This window comes from Diabrotica undecimpunctata, chromosome 1 (genome assembly GCF_040954645.1).
Source record: "Diabrotica undecimpunctata isolate CICGRU chromosome 1, icDiaUnde3, whole genome shotgun sequence".
Lineage (NCBI taxonomy): Eukaryota > Metazoa > Arthropoda > Insecta > Coleoptera > Chrysomelidae > Diabrotica > Diabrotica undecimpunctata.
The window spans coordinates 83,418,998-83,441,915 of record NC_092803.1 but is presented as its reverse complement, the minus strand read 5'-3'; the positions used below and the strand labels follow the sequence as shown (position 1 = coordinate 83,441,915).

The 22,918-nt window shown below is 33.8% G+C and overlaps 1 protein-coding gene across 1 annotated transcript in view; it reads right to left on the bottom strand.

Moving 5' to 3' along the window:
- Positions 1 to 22,918, bottom strand: part of LOC140450897 (sodium-independent sulfate anion transporter-like) — a 109,345-nt gene that overhangs the window by 7,179 nt on the left and 79,248 nt on the right. Inside the window, exons 2-7 of the mRNA XM_072544580.1 lie at positions 21,990 to 22,153; positions 20,717 to 20,925; positions 18,765 to 18,999; positions 16,165 to 16,385; positions 14,511 to 14,865; positions 10,244 to 10,546 (exon numbers count right to left, since the gene is read on the bottom strand). Coding sequence (XP_072400681.1) covers positions 10,244 to 10,546; positions 14,511 to 14,865; positions 16,165 to 16,385; positions 18,765 to 18,999; positions 20,717 to 20,925; positions 21,990 to 22,153 — 1,487 coding nt within the window. The remainder of the gene's footprint in view (positions 1 to 10,243; positions 10,547 to 14,510; positions 14,866 to 16,164; positions 16,386 to 18,764; positions 19,000 to 20,716; positions 20,926 to 21,989; positions 22,154 to 22,918) is intronic.

The window sequence follows — 22,918 nt, the reverse complement described above, 5'->3', positions numbered from 1 at the left end:
TCTTCCGGTCTCACCAACATATTCAGCCTCACACTGAGTACAACTAATGCTGTATACTAAATTCGTTTTTTCAAATTTGTCTATAGGATATTTAGTTTTAGAATATAAAGATGAAATAGTTTTGATGTTCTTTGTTGCTATTTTTATATTGTCAATAACCTTTAGTGTTTGTATTAATTTAGGTGTTAATGATGGTATAACAGTGATTTTTACTTACCAAACTAATTTTTATTTGGTAAATTAACAAAAATTGTTTTTTCTTTTTAGTTCAACCTTGTAAGTATTTTGTCTTTTTTAGCTCTTGATAATAATTGTAAACACAATTGAAAGCTCGAGAATAAAAAAATAGTTAACCAATAGCCCTATTATTGACTCCAACCCATCCAAAACAGTTATATATATATATATATATATATATATATATATATATATATATATATATATATATATACACTCATAGACAAAAATATCGAATATTTTGGAATTTTCCTATTTTTTTGTAGTCACTATTATTTCAAAATAATGTTAGATTACTGATAATACTCATATAGTAGGCTGATGTACTCAACTGGTTTAAAGTATTTTGATGTTTATTTTGACGTTTATTTAGAGGTTAGTGTCATTCGTACATTTTATCATAAAAATCCTTCTTCACGTAAAGAAAAAATCATACTAATTCGGTAACAGACGCCCCTCCAAAGTTCCACGTCTTCTCCACAAATCATAAGGCTCGTCATTTGGAATTTGCAAGAACACATAGTTAGTGGAATATCGACAACTGGAAAAACATTCTTTTCACTGATGAGACCAGAATCCTATTATGGAAGCCAGATGATCTAAAACACGTCTACAGAAGAGTTGGAGAACGATTCGCCAGCTGCAGTCTCGCCCGGACCATTAGTTTTGGAGTTGATAATATAATTATTCTTTGGGAAGGTATTAGTTGTGAGGTACGTACCGCACTTGTGGAAGTGATTGAACGGATGACTGGTGATTCTTACGTTTAAAACATCCTGCAAGATCATGTTTTGTCATATGTTGGTTATATTGGATATGAAAGATTTATGTTAATGCACGATAATGCTCGACCACATGCCGCTGCCGTAGTAAGTAATTATCTTGATGAGGTCCAAATTCGAATATTGGATTGGCCACCGTCTAGTCCGGATTTAAATCCAATAGAGCACATGTGGGATGTCCAAAATTTACTTGCAAGCATGCTGAGAAAGATGCAAGCAGTAATAAGAGCTAGAGGGGGGAATACTCGTTACTGATCGTGCACTTCTTTCAGTTTAAACCTGTTGTTTAAGCAATTTAAATTATCATTTAAGTTTAGAGTAAAATAACCTTATTTACCTAATATTAAACATTTATTTTTTTCACAATTTTCTCCGCATAAAAACTTAAAATTTTTCATTAAACATTGTTAAAATAAACTCAATTTTACAATAAACGACTTGCTTGACCAGAATTTATTTTGAAAAAACAAAAATTTGAAAATTCCAAAATATTCGATATTTTTGTCTTTGAGTGTATATATGTTTTCGTTCATGACCGTCAAAGTAGGTGGCGCCTCTGTATGCTAACCACTGTGGTGGTGAAGATTTAGGAGACATTCGTTGGACTTTCCGAGTTTGAATTTGTATCAGCCTAAGTGTCTGATGGGGTGTTTGGGGTGTGTTATAGAGGTAGTACCTTTTATCGGAACGACCACATCGAGCGTCATAGACGGAAGATGGTTCTTGATAACTGGTCCTCATAAGACACCTAACTCTCACTTATGGCTCCACGTGCCACACCCTGGGCAACTGTATTGGTCTGCAGGCTAAACTAAGTGAGGGTAGCCATATATGGCGAAAAACCGAGCGATTGCCAACGTCTTTGGGCGGACGAGCTGGTTAATGGAAGGGCACTCCTTTGTCCTGAGATCGATTAATCGGTCTCAAAGGCGGATGAACCAGGAAGATGGTCAACGACATAGGGCTGGCTACAGAAGGCCACGGGAAACCACTGTAGTAAAGGCTCACAAGAGCATCCCTAGTACAATCATCATGGATAGCAATAACCAAATGAGTAACCTTACTAATCATGGGCCGAGGAAATCAAGATCCAGGCAGGGGAAGTAAAAAAATCCCTGTGATGTAAAAAACGGAACACTTTAAAAATATCACAAGAGGAAATATGAGAATTGCAACATGGAACGTACAAAGCTTACTACAATAAGGTAAAGTAGATAATACTGCGATAGAAATGGAAAGATTAAATATCGAAATTCTGGGAATAAGCCAACGGCCAGGGTCTGGAAAACAACGGACTAAAAACGGAGCTATATATTATAGTGGATATTCTGATAGAACAAAACGATATGGTGTGGCCATAATGGTAAGCAAGGAAATAGATAAATCCGTACTTGGTTTCACCCCGCTTTCAAATCGCATTATAATGCTACAAATTAACACCAATATGGGGAAAATGAATGTTATTTAAGTATATGCACCAACAGCTGACAAGGAGGAACAAGAAATAGAAGACTTCTACGAGCAATTGGAAACAATAATAAAAAAAAACAAGAAGTTCTGATACTAATGGGTGACTTCAATGCCAACGTGGGCAGCGGAAGTGTGGAGAGTTGTGTTGGAATGTATGGATTGGGAGAGCGAAATGAGCGTGGTGAAAGACTCATTCAGATGTGCCAAACAGAAGAACTGGTAGTTATGAATACAATGTTTAAATTACCAAATCGGCTCTACGTGGAAAGCTCCTGGAGACAACAAAGATAGAATTATAAGAAATCAGATAGATTACATCTTGATAACGAACAGGTACAAGAACTCTATTACAGTAGTGAAGACTTACCCTGGAGCAGATGTAAACTCGGACCACAACCCAGTAGTAGCAAATATGAATGTAAGATTGAGAAAACCATTAATGAAAAGACCTAGACCACAAATATACATTGATAAACTAAGAGAACCAAATACATACCAAAAGACTCGAAATAAAATAAATCAGAGTATTCAAGAAGTAAAACAACAAAATAAGAACACTGCAGATATTGAAACAAAATGGAAGAATACAAAGAACACAATAGAGGCTGTGCGACGAAAAACATTAACATTTACAAAAGCTGCCAAATAAGAATGGATGACACAAGACATTCTTGAAAAGATGGACAAAAGAAGAATACATAAAAACAAAACTAAAATTAAATATCAAGAAATTAATAAACAAATAAAACAGAAAATAAAACAAGCTAAGGAAACATGGATATCCATTAAATGTGAAGAAATTGAGGAATATGAGGCAAGGTATGACACTTTCAACACCCGTAAGAAGGTTAAAGAAATGATTTCAGGAAATCGTAACAAACCAATCGGGTTATTGACAAAAGCAGATGGTACCACTATAACTGAAACGCAAGACAAATTATGTAGATGGAAAGAATACTTTGAACACCTATTTTATGACCAAAAAGTAAAACAATTAGAAGTTGACGAAGAAATCACGGGACCAGAAATAATGAAAGGGGAAGTTATTTATGCCATAAAACACACAAAAGGTAGAAAAGTTCCAGGACCCAATAATATATCAATTGACTTATTGAAGATAATTGATTGATGTCTTGGTAGACCTTTTTAACTCCATATACAAGACGGGACACATACCCAAAGAATGGCTTCTCTCAACTTTTGTAACGATTCCAAAAATCGCAAATGCTAAAGATTACAATGACTATCGGACAATTGCATTAATGAGCAACACATTGAAAATCTTCCTTAAAATCATACATAACAAAATCCACATGAAATTAGAACAAGAAATAAGTGATTCACAGATGGGTTTTAGAAAGGGTCTAGAAACTAGAGAAGCTTTATTCGGAGTCAATGTTCTGACACAACGATGTCTGGATATAAATCAGGACATATATGCTTGCTAAATAGATTTTAAAAAAGCAGAGTTTTTTTGACAGAGTTCAACATGAAAAGCTTGTAAGTATTCTTAAGACCAAAAACATAGATAGTAGAGATCTACAAATTATATCGAATCTGTATCAAAATCAGAAAGCAAGAATAATAGTCGAAGGAGAACTGACAGAGAAAGTAAGTATACTTAGAGGAGTTCGACAAGGGTGCATACTTTCACCACTCCTATTCAACGTCTACAGTGAAGTGATATTTCAAGAAGCTTTATTGGATATTGTGGAAGGTATTTTGGTCAACGGAAATAGCATTAATAATATTAGATATGCGGACGATACGGTCATATTTACAAGTAACATGGAAGATCTACAGTACATATTACAACATGTATACAATGCATGTGAAAGGAACGGATTGCAAATGAATCCCAAGAAAACGAAATCAATGATACTCTCAAAAAAAACCACAAAATATAGATAACCTGATCATCAATAATACAACGATCGAAAGAGTAATACTCATATAAATATTTAGGAACGTGGCTAACCGAAGATGGAGATCAAACAAAAGAAATCAGATCTAGAATAGAAATGGCAAGAAACACGTTCATAAAATTGAAGAACTTACTTTGCAACCGTAACCTTAATCTAGAGACCCGCACAAGAATGCTACGTTGTTACGTTTTTTCTACTTTACTATACGGCATGGAAACGTGGAGAATAAAACAGTCTAAAATCAAATAATTAAACTCCTTTGAGATGTGGTGCTACAGGAGAATCCACAGAATATCGTGGACTGAAAAAGTAACTAATATAGAGGTGTTACAAAGAATGAAGAAAGAATGTGAAGTCATAAAAACTGTTAAAATTAGAAAGATTCAATATCTGGGTCATATAATGAGGAGCGAGAAGTAGGTATTACTTAGTTTAATTATGCAGGAGAAGATACAAGGGAAGAGAAACCCAGGATGACGCAAAATATCCTGCCTAAGAAATTTGAAAGAGTGGTTCGGTTGCAGCTCATTAGAATTATTTAGAAGCGCGGCCAATAAAATTAAAATAGCGATGATGATCTCCAACCTTCGATAGGAGAAGAAACCTGAAGAAGAAGAAGTGTCTGATGAGGCTGGGATAGGCTGAAATTATTTAAAACACTTTATTGATACCGATTCGAGCACGGGAAGTTTAACGAATTTGTCCTCCTAGGCCCACTATTTGGCCATTTAATTCAATATATATATATATATATATATATATATATATATATATATATATATATATATATATATATATATATATATATATATATATATATATATATATATATATATATATATATATATAGAAAAGAAATTTAATCTTTGCAGATAAGTTAAATAGTAAACTCTTAAATATTGGGGAAATCTGCAAGAAAGACTCTAATGAGTATCAATTGTTTCGCCGAACGTTTTCGCCAAAGAGAATTAATTTGGCTTCTTCAGGGCTGAAAGAGAATAAATTATAATTAGCTACCATATATTATCTATTAAAAAGATCAATAATGTTTTAATAGATAATATATATGGTAGCTAATTATAATTTATTCTCTTTCATCCCTGAAGAAGTCAAATTAATTCTCTTTGGCGAAAACGTTCGTCGAAACAATTGATATTCATTAGAGTCTTTCTTGCAGATTTCCCCAATATTTAAGAGTTTACTATATATATATATATATATATATATATATATATATATATATATATATATATATATATATATATATATATATATATATATATATGTATATATTATCATTAATCTGTATGGGCACAGGTCATACAAGTTAATGATGCTGAGCGCAGCTCAGCTCTTTCCATGTATCCATTTACTGCTAACACGCTTAAGGTCGTCACTCCATCTATTTGGCGGACTCTGCTCTGTAGTGATTCTTGTCTTAATTTCTACTCGACAATACGTTTTGACCATCGTTTGTCGGATAATCTGGCGACATGTCCTGCCCAATTCCATTTTAGAGACCCGATTTTTTCGTTAGCGTCTGTTGTTTTTGTTCTACGACGTATTGCTTCGTGTGGGATTCGGTCTCTCAGAGAGACACCCAACATCTGGCGCTCCATAGCCCTTTGAGTCACGCAAATCTATTTCACTACCTTTTTTGTAAGTGTTAATGTTTCCACTCCATAAGTGAGTACAGGTAACACACATTAGTCAAAGATTTTCCTTTTGGGGCATGTGGGTAAAACCGATTTAAATACATAGTTTAATTTACCAAACGCTGCCCAGGCTAATCATATGCGACGTGGGATCTCACATGTCTGGTTATCTATGCCCAACCGAATTTCATGTCCTAAGTGCTTATACGATGCAGTCTGCATAATATCCCTTCCATCAACAGCAATATTTCGATGTAGTAGCAGATTAGTCTTTATTTTTGTGATATAATAATATAACATTATTGCATCATCCATACGATCGGCTATAAGGACGATGTTATCTGCAAATCTCAAATGACTAAATTCTCTCCATTTATGTTGATACCATGCGCGTTCAGATCTGCCTTCGTACAAGTATGTTCTAAAAGCATCGTGAATAACTTTGGAGAGACGGTGTCTCCTTGCTGTATAAAGAATTTATTTGTTTCTTGTTCAGACAGTCTTCCGCTAGCTATGGCATTTTGGTAAATATATTTTATTAAGTTATGTAGCCGTGGTCTATTCGGTTTTCTGTCCATGCTTTTAACATCTTCTGAGGGCTTACTATATCGAATGCCTTCTGGAAGTCCATGAATATCAGTGCCAATGGTTTGTTGTATTCTGCATACTTCTCTGTTTTTATCACTAGTAAGTGGTCATTAGTGCTGTATCCCGATTTAATTCCAGCTGGTTCTGTAGGCTGATTGAAGTCTTAGTTAGCGTCCAGCATTTTTTTAATAATTTTTGTGAAACGTTTATACGTGTGTGAGAGTAAACTAATAGGACATTCGTTTTTATGATCTGTTATGTCTCCTTGCTTGTGTAATGAAACACTGACTGCATTTTTTCATTAAGAAGGAGTTTTTCCTTGGTAGATGCATTCAGTGAAAAGCTTGACTAAATCGTGGATAATTTTATTTCCACCTAGTTTGATCGCTTCGATCACTACTCCGCCATCGCCAGGGGATTTTTTATTTTTCATTTCTAAAAGTGTCGTTTGGATTTCGTATTTCGATTATTTCTGGCATTAATTCTGATCTCAGGTTTGTGATTATGGACTGGGGCTAATCTTGCCTTTCGTCGGTGCTCTCATACATTTCGCGATAAAAGGATTCGACATCCTTAAGGATTTTAATTCGATCAGTAGTAATGTTTTCATGTTTGTTTTTTATTTTGTACATATTTTAGTATTATTTGTACAAATATATATTGTACAAATTATTTTAGTTATTTCGCTTGTATTGTTTTATCTTACGTCTTTTCGTATTGACCGATGCATATCTTTATTTAATTTCTTCATTGTTGTATAGTTGGAGGCGTATTTTTCCGTCAACTGTCTTCTTTTACCCAGTAGCTTTTTGGTATTTCGACTTAATTTTTCTTTATGGGTCAGCACGGTTGGGCAGAACTCTCTTTCCGTTTCTTTTATAGCCTTCGTTATGCCATCATTTGCTTGATCTACATCTTCTATTTCATCTTGTAAGTTTTATATGGTTAGTGTATCTTCATACAGGTCGTTGTTTCTGGGGGAATCTATTTCTTTTTTCTTGTTTTTAGAATCACCTTTGTTCTTTCTAATTTGACATTTAATATTATATCACTATGACACTGCCATCTGGGCTGCCTGATTTTTTCCGGGGATTATTAGCCCCCTATACTCCAAACCTGTTCCAAACCGCTACCTTGGTTGGGTATGTTGAAGCCGCCGGAGACAGAGGGCCGTTCAGTGCTTTCGTCTTTCATCGAAAATAACTTCTGGGGTTTTAAGCCATTAAAACGCCACGCTTGGCTAGTGTGTGTTGGCGAGTTAGTTTGGAATTAGAGGAAGGAAAGGGTGGAGATGGGAGTGCTTTGGGTGTGGACATGGTTTTCCCGGGGATGGGAGGCTGAGGAAATCCATGAGCTCGCGTGGAGAGGTGTGCTATTCCTGAAGTAGATCTATCCCCTACCGGGATCGCAGAGAAGTATTTACCCGCTACCCATCTTTGACGGTTATCTATTGCAAATAGCTTCAAAAGTCGTTTTCTTAAAAATCATTATTAACTTTTCTAAAAATACACAAACTTTGATTTTGTGTGATAACAGGGACACTACCACATGTATTCAGGTACAAAAAATTTAAGAAGTTTCATTTAACAGTTATTGCAAAATTGAAATTGTTTTTTTCCCGAAAATTTTTGATCTACAACGTTATTATGCGTAAACTATTAGATCTACATAAATTCTGAAAGCACCAGCTTAAAGAGAAAGGCTTATTTCATTGTATTAAATCATTTCGCAATTAAAAAATTTATGTTAAATATTGTAAAATAATAAGCCTAGATAACTTTATTGCCACCTAGTTTAACCCCTATAAGATATATGCATATATATATATATATATATATATATATATATATATTTATATTTATATTTATATATATATATATATATATATTTATATATATATATATATATATTTATATATATATATATATATATAAATATATATATATATATATATATATATATATTATAGGTGATTATAAAACAGCAATTAACCGAGAGTTGCAACGCTTCACGTCAGAACCACGACAAAAATGAAGAGAACTAGCTGATTTCATGCAGAGGTGAAGGATTGTTGTACATACTTTGTGTGCAGGCAACTCGATATATAGTAGTTTAAACAGTCCGGCAGAAATGGAGTAGGTATTATTTTGAAAAACGAATGGAATTTTGTAAGGGTAACCAGAAGAAGTCATAGTATGAGGAGTGTCCAACTTAATACAGGCAATACCAACATGAACATCATAATATGTGCCTACACCCCACAGGCCGGGTATTAAGAACAGGAAAAGGGAGAATCTTGCAGGGTTCTTGATAGTGGAATGCTCGGGATTCCTGTACACCAAAAGTGTTTTATTGGAGGTGATTTGAATGGATATATTGATAGAGAAAGAGCGGGAATAGAAAGAATTCGTGGAGGTTTGGCAATTGGAATAAGAGATAATGAAGGAAATAGTGTGATTGATCTTGCAGTGGCATGGTATTTTTCTGTCATTAACACTTTCTTTATGAAGTCTGAAGCTGGTCCTGTTATCTATAGTCACGGGGGAAGGGAAAGTCAAATAGATTTTGTGCTGTTTAGAAGGAGTCAGCTAAAAGAGGTTACCAACTGTAAAGGGTAAGTGTGTAGCTAGTCAAAGTGCTAGAAGTTATAGGATAAGAATTTGGCAATATTCTTTAATTATAGAGTGCTGAAAGAGCTTGAGAACAAAGATAAGATAAATAACTGGTGGGAAGCCAACCCCTGCGGTGTTGAGAAGAGGTGTGCTAAAGAGGTGTGCTAAAGTTGGTGTGCGAAAGGGAGACCAAGTGCTAGGAAAAACATCTGGTAAAGGGCGTTCCTAGAGACAAGGAATCTTAATGGTGAAATGATGAAGTGCAACAGAAGGTTCAAGAGAACAACAGAGTATAGAAAGAGGTATAATATGTCTAAAAATAAGGATATGTACAAGGTAGCAAAGAGGGAAGCAAAGCGCCCTATAGGTACGGCTATGGAAAGATCGTCTGCGTAGCTACATGAAGAGTTAGAAGAACTCGAGGGAATGAAAAGGTTATACAGCATTGCTAAAGCAAGGGACAAATCATCAAAGGATTTGACCCACGTACGACAAATAGGGAGCGCGGATGGAAGAGTGTTACGAACCGATGTTAAAATAAAGCAAATATGGTGTGAGTACAAGCATCAAATCATTGATTATTGATCAGTGTAGTAGTGGTTAGTAGTGATCTGGGGGTTCGGGAGACTGAGACCTCGGATGCCCTCAAGTAGACATCGAAGAGGATGTCGAAAGCTCGGCTCAATGATAATCGACGCAGGTCAATACGGTTAAGTTTAATATTAATACCTATAATAATATTAATCTTAGCTCTATGTTTAATTGTACTAACCGCGTATACCTTTTTGAACAAACACACACACACGTACACACAGAAACTATATATATATATATATATATATATATATATAAACTTAAATTTAATTTTATTTAACTTTAAATTTTTCACAATGTCTTTCAGAATTTCAAAAAGGTAGCCGATAGCAACTAGTCCGATTTTATTTATTATAATTAAAACATAATATTTAACTTACTTTTTGATCTCCACATGGGCTTTACAACTTTCACTTCAATCATAAAGATAGTAGCAGCTATAATGACAGCACCTAGCACTGCATTCGGGATGTAGTAAAAATATTCTGTGCAAAACAACAAAGCTACAATCACAAGAATCCCAGTATACAATCCTCCAAGAGGAGTGCGTACGCCACTGGCATTATTAACAGCACTGCGCCCCAAAGCACCAGTTCCGGGATAGCCCTGGACGAAGGAATTGCCGATATTACAGAAACCGAGAGCTATCAGCTCTTGGGTGGCATCTACGGGCTTTCCATTTGCTGAAATAAAAAATTAAAAAGGTTGGAAACGAGTATTATATTATTCGTCAAGAAGGAAAGAAGCAAGGAACTCTTAGTAGACAGTAAAATGGAAAGAAAACCTAAAAACAAGAACATATTATAACATAAGAGTAGCAAAGTAACTGTTACTCCCAAAGTAACAGTAATGTAGGACAAGTATATTATCAATAACCACTTGGAAGTGGGAGTGGGAGCGAGTCATCCTTGTAGCAACTGCCGTAGAATTTCCGGAGAGATGCCGAATCTTCTACGTGACTAATTTGCTAGACAGGGATATTGGAGGCACTTCAAGCCATTGATAGAACATTTTTAAATATTTTTGAATAAGTACATATTCAGATTGTTTGTTATCTGCTATTTTTATTGGGAAATAACCATTTTATTAATTAAAAAGTTTATTTTGACGTTTTTTAAAATACAAATACAAATAAAAAACAAAATATTTCGTTGTTATAACATGTTAATACAAAAAAAAATCTTCTAATAGTTTAATTTTATCTGCTTCATTCATGCTGCTAGTTCAGACCTATTTTTACATTTTAACCCTGCGTTAGTCTGCTAGGGTCTAATAGACCTAATGGTTCAAATATCTAAGCGGCATTTATATGCACCTACTCCAACTACGCTATCGCGGCAAGTATCTGCCTGCTTTGAGTCGAGACATCCTTAGTGGAGTCAGTGTAATTTTAACCGTCAAGCAACGCCTGGGTTCTCAGACTCCACCAGACCAAACAAGAGATAGAGGTAATAGATTTTGACAAGAGCTGTAAGTCATGCCGATGCAGTACACCAGTTTACCTGTTATTTACAAGGTTATAGCTCTTGTCAAAATCGATTACCTATACATTTTATTGTGACTGGTAAGTTTATTTTTATTGGTTTTCTAATCATTTATTATTAAATTAGTCTAATATGTATGAATAAATAAAACAAATTATTATTACTTAGGCCCGCATTCAGCAACAACGAATAAACCGCTATTCAAAGAATAACTTTATGCGTAGAATAAACTCTATCAACTTCGTTTCACCAACTACAAATAGCCTTATTCGTCTTTTATTCGCCGAATAACTATGTGTAGATTTATTCGTAGTTGGTGAAAATGGCTCTTACTCCTTTACTTTTTGTCTAATAATTAATAATGATATAACAAAAATTATATTTCAGGAATAAAATGTAAGATTGTAAAAAAGAAGAGGCAAGACTTTTGGCTCTCTATGAAGAATGTACTCTGATATAATAAGCTTAGGATCTGTATCTGATGATTCTGAATTTGACAACGACCTATTAGAATCGGGAGAACATGACCTGGATTCTGAACCGGATCCGGATGAAGTAAAAACTGCACAGACAAATAAACCTAATGGTGATGGATCCGTTCAAGAGGATGCGCATTGTTCTTTATATTACCTTGGAAGAGAGTAAATAAGACAAAGTGGTGCAAAAATCTAATTAAAGAACTTGTCCTAACGTCCTAATGGCAAGTTACCAATAGAGTGCTGAAAGTACTTTATAACTGATAATATGATCAGTAAAATTGTCATTTACATGAACAAGAAGATTAAGGAAAAGTCCTTAGCATACTTGGAAAATAGTAAATATAAAGTAAAAGAAAACTCTAATTAATAAGAACTCGTCCTAACGTCCTAATGGCAAGTTACCAATAGAGTCCTGAAAGTACTTTATAACTGATAATATGATCAGTAAAATTGTCATTTACATGAACAAGAAGATTAAGGAAAAGTCCTTAGCATACTTGGAAAATAATAAATATAAAGTAAAAGAAAACAATAGTCAAGAATTACATGTTTGTTTGGTCTTTTTATTTAGTCGGTTTTTATTGGACGACTTTTGTACAACTGATGACACAGAAGTTATGATTTTTAGAAAGGCTATGGCACTATAAAGATTTCGATTTCTCTTAGCCTGCCTACGTTTTGACGACATCGAAACTCGTGCCGAGCGAAAAAAACAAGATAAGCCCGCTCCGATTAGAGAGATATTTGGTTTGTATCAAATTCGAAAGCTGCTTTTTCAACAAGTAAATATTTGACCAACGACGAAAAGCTTGAATATTTTCTCGGAAAATACTCTTGTCACCAATATATTCCAAATAAGCCGGTCAAGTATGGTCTCCAAAAATTTTTGCGTTGGTAGATGCTAGAGGTTTCTACACGTTAAACAAGGAGGTTTATGTCAGCAAACAGCCTGAAGAGACCTTTCCTGCAGAGCAACACAGATGAAGACATCGTTATTTGTCTTATTAAGCCAGTATGTAAAACTGGCCGTAATATAAGATTTGATAACTGGTTTATCAGATACAACCTTATGATACGCCTCTTATCTGAACACCGATTGACTTCAGTGGGAATTGTTCGAAAAAACAAGAAGTACACGTGCTGCCACGTCTACTTTTTACAAAAGATCGGAGAGTGCCATCTGGTATGTTTGGTTTCCAGACTAATTTATCAGTAGTGAGTTAAATGGGTAGAAAAAAGTAAAAATGTCATTTTTTTTCTACTTTCAACCATAATGATTTTATTAATACGAATACAGGAGAACAAAAAAGCCACATATAGTTAGTTTTTATAATCTAACAAAGGGAGGTGTAGACATTGTCGAGCAGCTGTTAGCAACATATGATGTATCTAAAAATTGTCGCAGATGGCCACTTACAATCTTTTTCTCCCTCTTAAATACTGCCGCTATAAACGCTTTCGAGGTTTACTGAAATAAAACAAATGATCATAAAATGATGAGGCGTGCTTTTAGTAAATTACTTGGGAAGGAGTTATTAGACGAGCAACAAGAAATAAGACTACAAAACAAAAGACCTCGTTCACTACGTAAACTTACCATCAGTAGAAGTGTGCCTGTAGACAGTGAAGAAAAACCTAAGACACGACGATGCGAAATGTACCCACGAAGATGGGATAGAAAATCGCAATATTTTTGTGTTGAATGTAAAAAAACAATATGTATTCCACATTCCGTTATGACATTTAAGAGTAAAGAGTTGCAAAAACGGACAAGCCGCAAATATTGCTACCGATTAATTCGATCTTGTTATTCATTTGTTTATTTAGAAATATAACGTTTTTTTATAGTGTATTGTTTTATGTAAAAAAACAAACATAGGATTTTCAATATGATTTTGGAGCGACGGCATTTCAGATAGTTGGGTCTACCAGACCTTACCAGACCTAAGTCGCTAGAATTAAGTACCAGACTTATCCAGGGTTAGTAGATAACCTTAAAATAATATTGTCAATATTTTTGAGGTACAGGATGACTGGGACATGGGACAGCTTTATTGGGGGATAGTTCATTATTTGATTACATGAAACCAACTTAAAAATACTTGTCAAAAAAATGATAGTCTGTAATTTGATTTTAAAAAGAGAGTTCTACCCAATCAAATCAATAAAATTTTCTCGTTAGTAATCTCTTTGTAAATAGTGAGAAAAAAAAACAGAAAAAACTCATCATACTACCTCGATATGATGAGTAATCCATTTTAGAATTTAGGCATATATTTTAGAATTTTCTTGCATATTAAGTAACAAAATAAAATAATTTGTATTTTAATAACGATTCCCGAAGTGAAAATCAAAACCTATTCTCATTAAAAATAGTAGATAACCTAAAAATGTCACAAATCAATAGTTTCAGATCCAGTTTTTTTGAAAATTCATGAGTTTGTAGTTTAAATTTTAAAAAGTAATTGCGAAAATAAATAAAATTGTAAACAAAATGGTGTGTATTCAAGGAATTATAGGTTTAAATAAACATAATCATATAATAAATATTAACATAAAATAAAAAAAAATAAATAAAAAAAAATGTTAAAGAAAGAAACAAAAATGGAAAAAACCAAAAGAGAAGGAGATACATAAAGACAGAAAGTTTCTAAAGCTCTACATTGTATATTCTAAATACTTACCAAAAGCTTTACAAATGGCGATATTCTCGAGCAATCCTACCAACGGTACAATAATTATACCACTTCCCAAATTGGACAGCATTTCCATGAAAGTATATTCTTGTACTACTGTTCCATTGACTTCCTTGGTGTATCCAAATGATGGCAGTTGAAATCCAGGCAATCCTTGTGGTACTTCTCCAATGACCAAAAATGGAGGTTTTCCCATGGAACAGTATAAGTAACCTATAAATGCACATATCACTACCAGGATGGCATTGCGACCAGTGCCAATGATCCAGGTGATGTTGTTAAATAGTTTTTGGAGTGCTGTCGGTTTTTGTTCGTCAGATCCAAGCTTTTTGGTACCGATTGACTAGAAAAGAAGATAATCTTCATTCTTGCTTTCAGAAAAATATTTAGAGTAAGTAGCTTTCGTCATTTTAATATTGTACTTTTGTCAATTTTCATTAGCCTATCAGTTTTTGCACCATCAGTAAAATGTCTTTGGCAATTTTTTTCTCAAATTACCCATGCCCAACATAATTTTTATTTATTACAAATATGATAACTCTTTTATTATTAATTTTACGCAAAAAGTTATTTGAAATAAAAAGCCCTGCATAATCTAAACCCTAAGATACACCCATCAGATATTAAATTTTATTAATATTATATGAGGTACGTAAAAACATATGAATTTCACTGAAGAGTAAAGTAGATTTATATTTCACAATATAGAAAATATACATGATTAAAAGTTGTTTGGAATTAAAAACTATATTTTAATATGTAATCATATCCTTCTATTTGAAAAAACATTTGCAAATTTTTTTTTTTTTTTTTTTTGTGGCATTGACTTTCGTCATTCAGCCAGTCTCGAAAGGTTATAATATATTCCTTAAAAAAGTATCAGATTATTTCTCTCAGACAAATGCACAGCGATATCCCTAAAACGAAATAGACGAATAATTAATAGAAGAACACGTCGAAGGAAAATACAAGGACATTCGCTTCTCGTCTAGGGGTCCGTCAAGTGCAAATTTTTTTCAGATTACCAATACCGAGCATAATTTTTATTTATTACAAATATGATAAGTCTACCGTTCCGATAGAAAAAAGGTTATTAACGCTTCAATGTTCATTAGATTTTTAATGTATTTTATTTTGTGAAAATTTGATTTTTATCGAAATGTTTGAGTTATCATATTCGTAATAAATAAAAATTATGTTACCTATCGGTAATTTGAGAAAAATTGCAATTTTTTTTTCAATTACAAAGGTATAATTACATAATAAAACATAGTTTTTAATTACAAACAACTTTTCATCATACAAATTTTCGATATTGTGAATTATAAAGGTACTTTAATCTTGGGCGAAATTCATATTTGTTGACATACCTTAATATTGATAAAATTTGACATGTGGTGTTTGCATCTCAGATTTTAGTTTATGCAGAGTATTTTTATATAAAATAACTTTTTTTTTTTCGAAAAATGAGTAATAAAAGAGTGATCATTCACAACTTTTCATAGGAAATAACTTTTTTCGTAAAATTAATAATAAAAAAGTTTGCCATATCATGCCGACTTAATTGGACACACTATCTATATATATATATATATATATATATATATATATATATATATATATATATATATATTTGATTTACCTTCATGACCAGCAGCAAAATAATACATGTTATTCCCATTACAGTGTCCCACAATCTAGTGTTAGGTAGTTCCTGCAGAATGTTGTACCACGTTTCCACAAAAGTGCCACTCTTTGGATTGATCCCTAAAATATCTTTTACCTGCGAGGTTATTATTATCAGGGCTACAGCAGAGGTGAATCCTGATGATACCGGACCAGATACGAAGTTTATGATAAAACCTAAAAAACAATGTGTTTTTGTTTTAGTCTGATTGAAGAAATGTTAGCGTTGGATATTAGATCAGTGATTGGTTTTAACACCGTGATTATTATGTAACAAAAAGATAAACGGGTTGAGAAGTTTTTAATAAAATGGCAACAGAATACTTAGTTATTAATTGTTAAAGATTATAAAATCAGATAGAAATAGGAAATATACTTAGACCACCTAAAGTGACGACTGGCTTAAAATTTTACATTATACTAGAAAAAAAAAATCAGAATAATGAGAAATGATTATCCAAAGTTGAAAATAAAAAGTAAAATATGTTTAACCTTTTTATATATACTGTTACGAACATGCATTCGGCGTGGCCCGTGTAACGGTTGCATCTCGAAAGCGACTAGAAGTTTCCGGCGATGTATCGAGCGCGAGAGAGATCAACTTGTCAAATAGGCGAATTAGAGGTGAGCTACTCCAGAATGTTCTAGTACATAGCGATTTTTATATATAAGCATACCTTCTACAACAAAGGCACGATTTTTTTAATTTACATAAAAAGGTAAAAGAGTTTACATCGACTACCAAGAGAAGGACTTTTCACACCATGCTGAACATGGATGGCAAACTGCTAGAATCAACGGAAGACAAACTGAAAGAATGGGAAAACTATATTAAAATTCTTTTTCACGACATACGAGAAGAACCAAGATTGGAAAATAACAACGAAAGGCCAACAATTCTGAAATCTGAAATCATAAATGCAATTAATCATCTTAAAACAAATAAAAGCCCAGGTCCATACGGAATATACCCAGAGACGTTAAAATTAACCAGCGAAGAAAATATCGAAATATCTGTCCTTTTATTCAATCGCATTTATGATACAGGTAAAATACCCCAAAATTGGCTTGAGTCAATATTCATCCCACTACCAAAAAAGCCAAACCCACAACACTGCAATGAGTTCCGTCTGATAAGCCTTATGAGTCATGCAGTAAAAGTCCTACTAAAAATCGTACATAATCGTATCTATAGAAAGTGCGAAACAATCATCGGAGACGATCAGTTTGGATTTAGAGCCGGCATGGGAACGAGAGCCTGTTCAGTTTACTAGTTCTCGCCCAAAAATGCTACGACCAACAGAAAGATATATTTATATGTTTTATAGACTTCGAAAAAGCATTTGATAGAGTAAGACACTACCTACTATTAGAACGTTTGCAAGAAGTCGGTTTAGATGGAAAAGACATCGAATTCTTAAAAAACTTGTACTGGAACCAATACGCCAGAGTTAGGATCGAAGGTTCCAAATCCGCAGAAGTAGAAATTAGGAGGGGAGTTAGACAAGGATGTGTTCTGTCGCCTCTGCTGTTTAATCTTTACTCCGAGTTTCTATTTAAAGAAGCATTGGAGGATTCCAAGGATGGAGTCAAGGTGAATGGCGTAAATATCAACAGTATCAGATAAGCCGATGATACAGTGTTAATTGCGGATTCCGACTTAGGTCTACAACGACTAATCGACAAGACCAACTCGACCTGTGAGCAATTTGGTATGAAAATAAACATTAAAAAAACCAAAGTGATGTCAATCCGAAAAAACCAAAACGTATCTCAACCTTGCACAATAAATGGGCACATTTTAGAACAGGTCAATAGATTTAAGTACCTGGGATGTTGGATTGATAGCAGCCTAAATCCTGATCTAGAAATAAGATCAAGAATAGAACAGGCCAGAAAATCTTTCGAAAAAATAAAAAAAACTGCTTTGTGATTCTCGAATAAAACTCGAAATTCGACTACGTTTATCAAAATGCTACGTCTGGTCGACTCTTCTATATGCAGTTGAAACGTGGACCCTTAAAACATCAACCGTAAATAAATTGGAGGCCTTTGAAATGTGGATCTACCGGAGAATACTCAAAATTTCATGGACATCGCATACCTCAAACGAAGAAGTGGTGCATAGAATAGGCAAGGAAAGAGAACTTTTTAACACAGTAAAAGTTAGAAAAACATCATACCTAGGCCACATACTGAGAAATAATAAGTACCAATATGCCCAACTTATAGTAAAAGGAAAAATCGAGGGAAAGAGAGGCCTAGGAAGGAAAAGACTATCGTGGCTCAGAAACATCCGACAATGGACAGGGCTAAATTTTGAACAGCTAATAAGAACAGCCTGAAGATAGAGAAGAGTTTAAAATTGTAGTAGCCAACCTCCATTGAGGAGAGGGCACTTTAAGAAGAAGAATACCTTCTAGGAGTGAAGTTTAGTTGATAAGAGATAATCGTGCTGTAAACTTATAAATAAATATATTTATATAAATTCGAACCACTCGTTTTATTTAATCTCGCTACAATACTTTACACATTCAAATAAATGTTTGCACTCACCTAAACCAAAGAGTCCCATCATTATTTGTATCAATCCAGCCATGAACGAGAGCAAGATCGCATGTTCCGGTCCTCTTCCTTTGATAGCTTGCGCTGCAAGTATGGCGTTCAACGCAGATGGTCCGAATGGCACATCTTTACAACTGCCAAAAATAATATAAATAAAACATCCTATAAACGAGCTGTATAAGCCATATTGAGGCGGTAAGCCGATAATACTGTGATATGCCAAACCCTGGAAAAATAAAAAAATATGATTATCATTTATTGCACAGTAGTAATTAATATAAAAAATAAAAATTAATTAATTAATAAAAAAACTTTTACCGTTAACTACAACTTTAGAAGCAGTAGCGGTTACTGCTTGGTGTAAAAACAATCTTACCATTTGCAGTATATACATACATCCCTCCTGACCATACCCTCAATGAACCAGAGTTACTCGATTTAATATTTTCTTAACTTCCCCCCCCCCCCCGTACTCTCTTGTTGGTGACTTTAATGCCCATAACATACTTTGGGGCTCAATCCGTACTTTTGGTAAAGGCAAAGTTATTGAAAACGTCATAACTGTTCAGACACCTTTCTGTTAAATTCTGGACTTTATACCCATTTTAACATCTCTTCCGGATCATTTCCAGCCATTGCTCTTAGTTTGTGATCCAAAAATTGCACTCTCTGACCTACGTGATAGCAACTACTTTCCTATAATCATATTCAGTTTCTCAATTAGCAAACCACTACTAGAAGTTTCTGGAACTTTAAACATGCTGATTGGTCAAAATTGAATTCTTAAACCGATATATTATTATCTTCCTTAGCTATTACAGAAGATATTAACATTACTCTAAATTTGTTTAACGAATTTACTCACAAAATAGTATTCTGGTGGACCTCTGATTGTAACAACGCCATCCGTTTATCCAAGAATGCTTTTAATAACTATCGGCAAAATAAAATCCAGGAAAATCTCCTTATACACAAACTTAAGCTAAAGCCAAATTCGTTATTAAGTAAAACAAAAGAACCTAATGGCAAAATTAGACTTCCTCCCTTAGACACAATGCAAATTCAATTCAACTATAGAGACAAATTTCACAAATCCAAGGCAATAAACCTAACCTTAAGATTTCTTCTCTAATCTTTGACAATGCCTCCAACCGTTTATTCGTTATTTCTTCCTGGACTTTCTAACTAGAAGAGAAGTATCGTTTATTAGAAGACTTCAAATCAATCACACCATATCTACCCATGGTTTCTTAATGTCCTCTGGAACTCGTCCAACTTGCTACCATTGCAATGTTTACCTGACTGTGAAACACATCCTCACCGACTGCAAACAATTCACCAAACTGTATAAAGCACTGGACTTGAAACCTACTCTTAAGGAAATGCTCAGCAACTCTACAGAGATCGCAAAAACTATACAATGTCTAAAAACCGCTCAACTCTATCACAAGATTTAACTAGACATTAGTTAAAGTGATATAATTATTATATGTTTTCCGAAAACTATATAGTTTCCAAAAGCTGCTCAACGCAACCACAAACTTTAACCTAATAGACATTAAAGTGATATAATTATTATTTGATTTCATTAATTATTGTTCTTGTACCAATGGCCATAGTTGTCGATGTACCTTATGTAAATAAAAAAACGTAAATGATTAATTGAAACACAGATTAGAAAAATAAGATATAATATCATCATCTTTACAGAAGTGAAACGATACCAAAAGAACCTTTTCAAAGAGAATAAGATGCTAACGAGGATTGATGATGAAATTTAACTTCAAGATTCACTAAGAATATTTATTATGTTTTATGAGTAAAATTATAGGGATCCTAAAACATTTTTTTATTAACTGTATCATAGATCTTTGACTTTGAATCTTCCATTATCCACAATATTATTTTATTCTTACAAATTATAGCAAAGAATACCTACTAACTTGTGGTATTAGCGTAAGACCGACTGTTATTCCAGCTATAAAATCACCAGCGGCATAACTTGTGTTGTACTTTGGAAGCCAAGCGAGAATGGGAAGCTTCCTGTAAAGCATCTTTTTCGTAAAGCCTTTTCTTATTCGATTTTTGGTCCATGGGACTATGTTTTTTATGACAGACGAAACTGAAGTATTTTGGTTGTCTTCTTCTAAAACTAAAACAACAAAAAATGTAAAGTAAAAGTATTTATAAAAAATATAAATGAAAATATATCTTTTCATAAGGTTTTTTGGCTGCGAGAAATGAAACACTCGCCGAATTTTTATTGATAAATGGAATCTCGTATACAACTTTTACGTACATGGATGTAGAGAACAAAAAAAAAAACAATCAAATATAAGAAAAAGAAAAAATATGTCTAAAATAATTAAACAGGGTGTCGACAATGATTAATTTTAAAATAGCTTTACTGTTCCCGACACAAAAAATACCTGGTCTATTAACTGATACAAATGCTAGTAAAAGACTAGCGGTACTGAAGACTAGCGCAAAGCTTCATACTTACTATGTTTCCTGTATTTTAAAAATGTATCTAATATTTTTAAAGTTGAATAGGGAAATTTTCGCTTGCTTTGACTACTACTGCCAGTTCATCCACATAGGCCAGGCAGTAAAACCCATTTTTGGACAGTTTTGCTAAGAGGTCGTCTACTAGTGTTGCCCATAGCAGTGGAGATAATATTCCTCCCTGTGGACAACCACTTTCTACCCTCGTAGACATACTTACCGTACCTAACGTAGACACGATGTTACTATTGACCAAGAACTTTTTAAGTGTGGTGATACAGCGTAAGGTTTGTTATTTGGGATACCTCTTGCGTGGATCAAGGTATTCCCTCTTAAAATTTATACTTTCGGACAAGATTGTTCGTAGAAGAGGTCCGGGAAGAAAATTATATTGCTGGATTAGAACCATACGTAGCTGATTGGATGTCGAAGATTCTGGGTCTATTTTCCGGCGGCTGAGGAGAAATACTTTAGAATAGTTGATTAGCACAGCAACTGAAACGCCTATACGCTGCTAAGCATATGACACAACAACAACAACAAGAGTAAGGTATATTTCAATAATTAAGTAAATCAATAAAGAGTAAAACGATGCAGAAGACATCATGAGATAACGACACGAAAAAGGCGAAAAAATAAAATTTAAGTATATTGATTATAGTCATTATCATTTGATGTGTCATATGACAAAAATCACAAAAATGATCTTACCTATAAACTGATTACTTCCTAAATAATTTGGTCCTAAATAGGCACTGCCTAAGCATGGGGTGCTTCTTTGGCTGTGACTCGTGGAAATATCCGCCGAAGAGTGCGTGAAGCTAGGGTTGTCGTAGGCTTCATCGTTTCTAGTTGGAAATTGTTGTGGATTATGCCTGCAATAAAAAAACATTTCTTTATTTGAGTATATTTATCAAACTGCTTATAGTGATCATATATTACAATTAACCATCAGATATTAAAAAATATTTGACATTTGATATTTATTAAATTTAATGAATACATTTACAGTGCTGTTTACATTCTTAAATTAAAACTAATAAAAAATCGATTAACAAAATTTTTATGTACACTGGAAACGGTTTATGTCGAGTAAATACTTTATTTATAAGTAAATAGTTTATTTTAAAAATTCCCATAATTAGCGTATCGTCTCTCGGGCTGAGGGCTGGTGAAGGCAATTAAAATTTAACGACTTTTTCGTCTGAGAATGTAGGAGTATCGAATATCGTATAAGAATATATACAATTACATAGTTAGAGTTAGTTGAGTCGAATTTGTACCACCGAAGGAAACTGAATTAAATAAAACTTTTAAAGTCCCTATTCTTGGTCTTCTCTGGGAGACTCTTCAAGAGACACTTTGAAAATCAATAGTGAAACTTTTCAAGGAATGGAATTGAAACGATCCATAACTAAGAGACTGATGCTGTCCATAGCTCAGAGTATATTTGACCCTATTGGTTTTACCTGTCCAGTATCCCTATTCCCCAAACTGTCGCTACAGAAACTTTCAGAGAAGCGCCAGGGATGGGATGTTTCAGTCGAGAATGATATGGCGGAAGAATTTTGTAATTGGGTTACTCATCTTCCTGAACTGCCGAGTATTGAGATTCCACGATGGATTCAGGCTGGACTCAT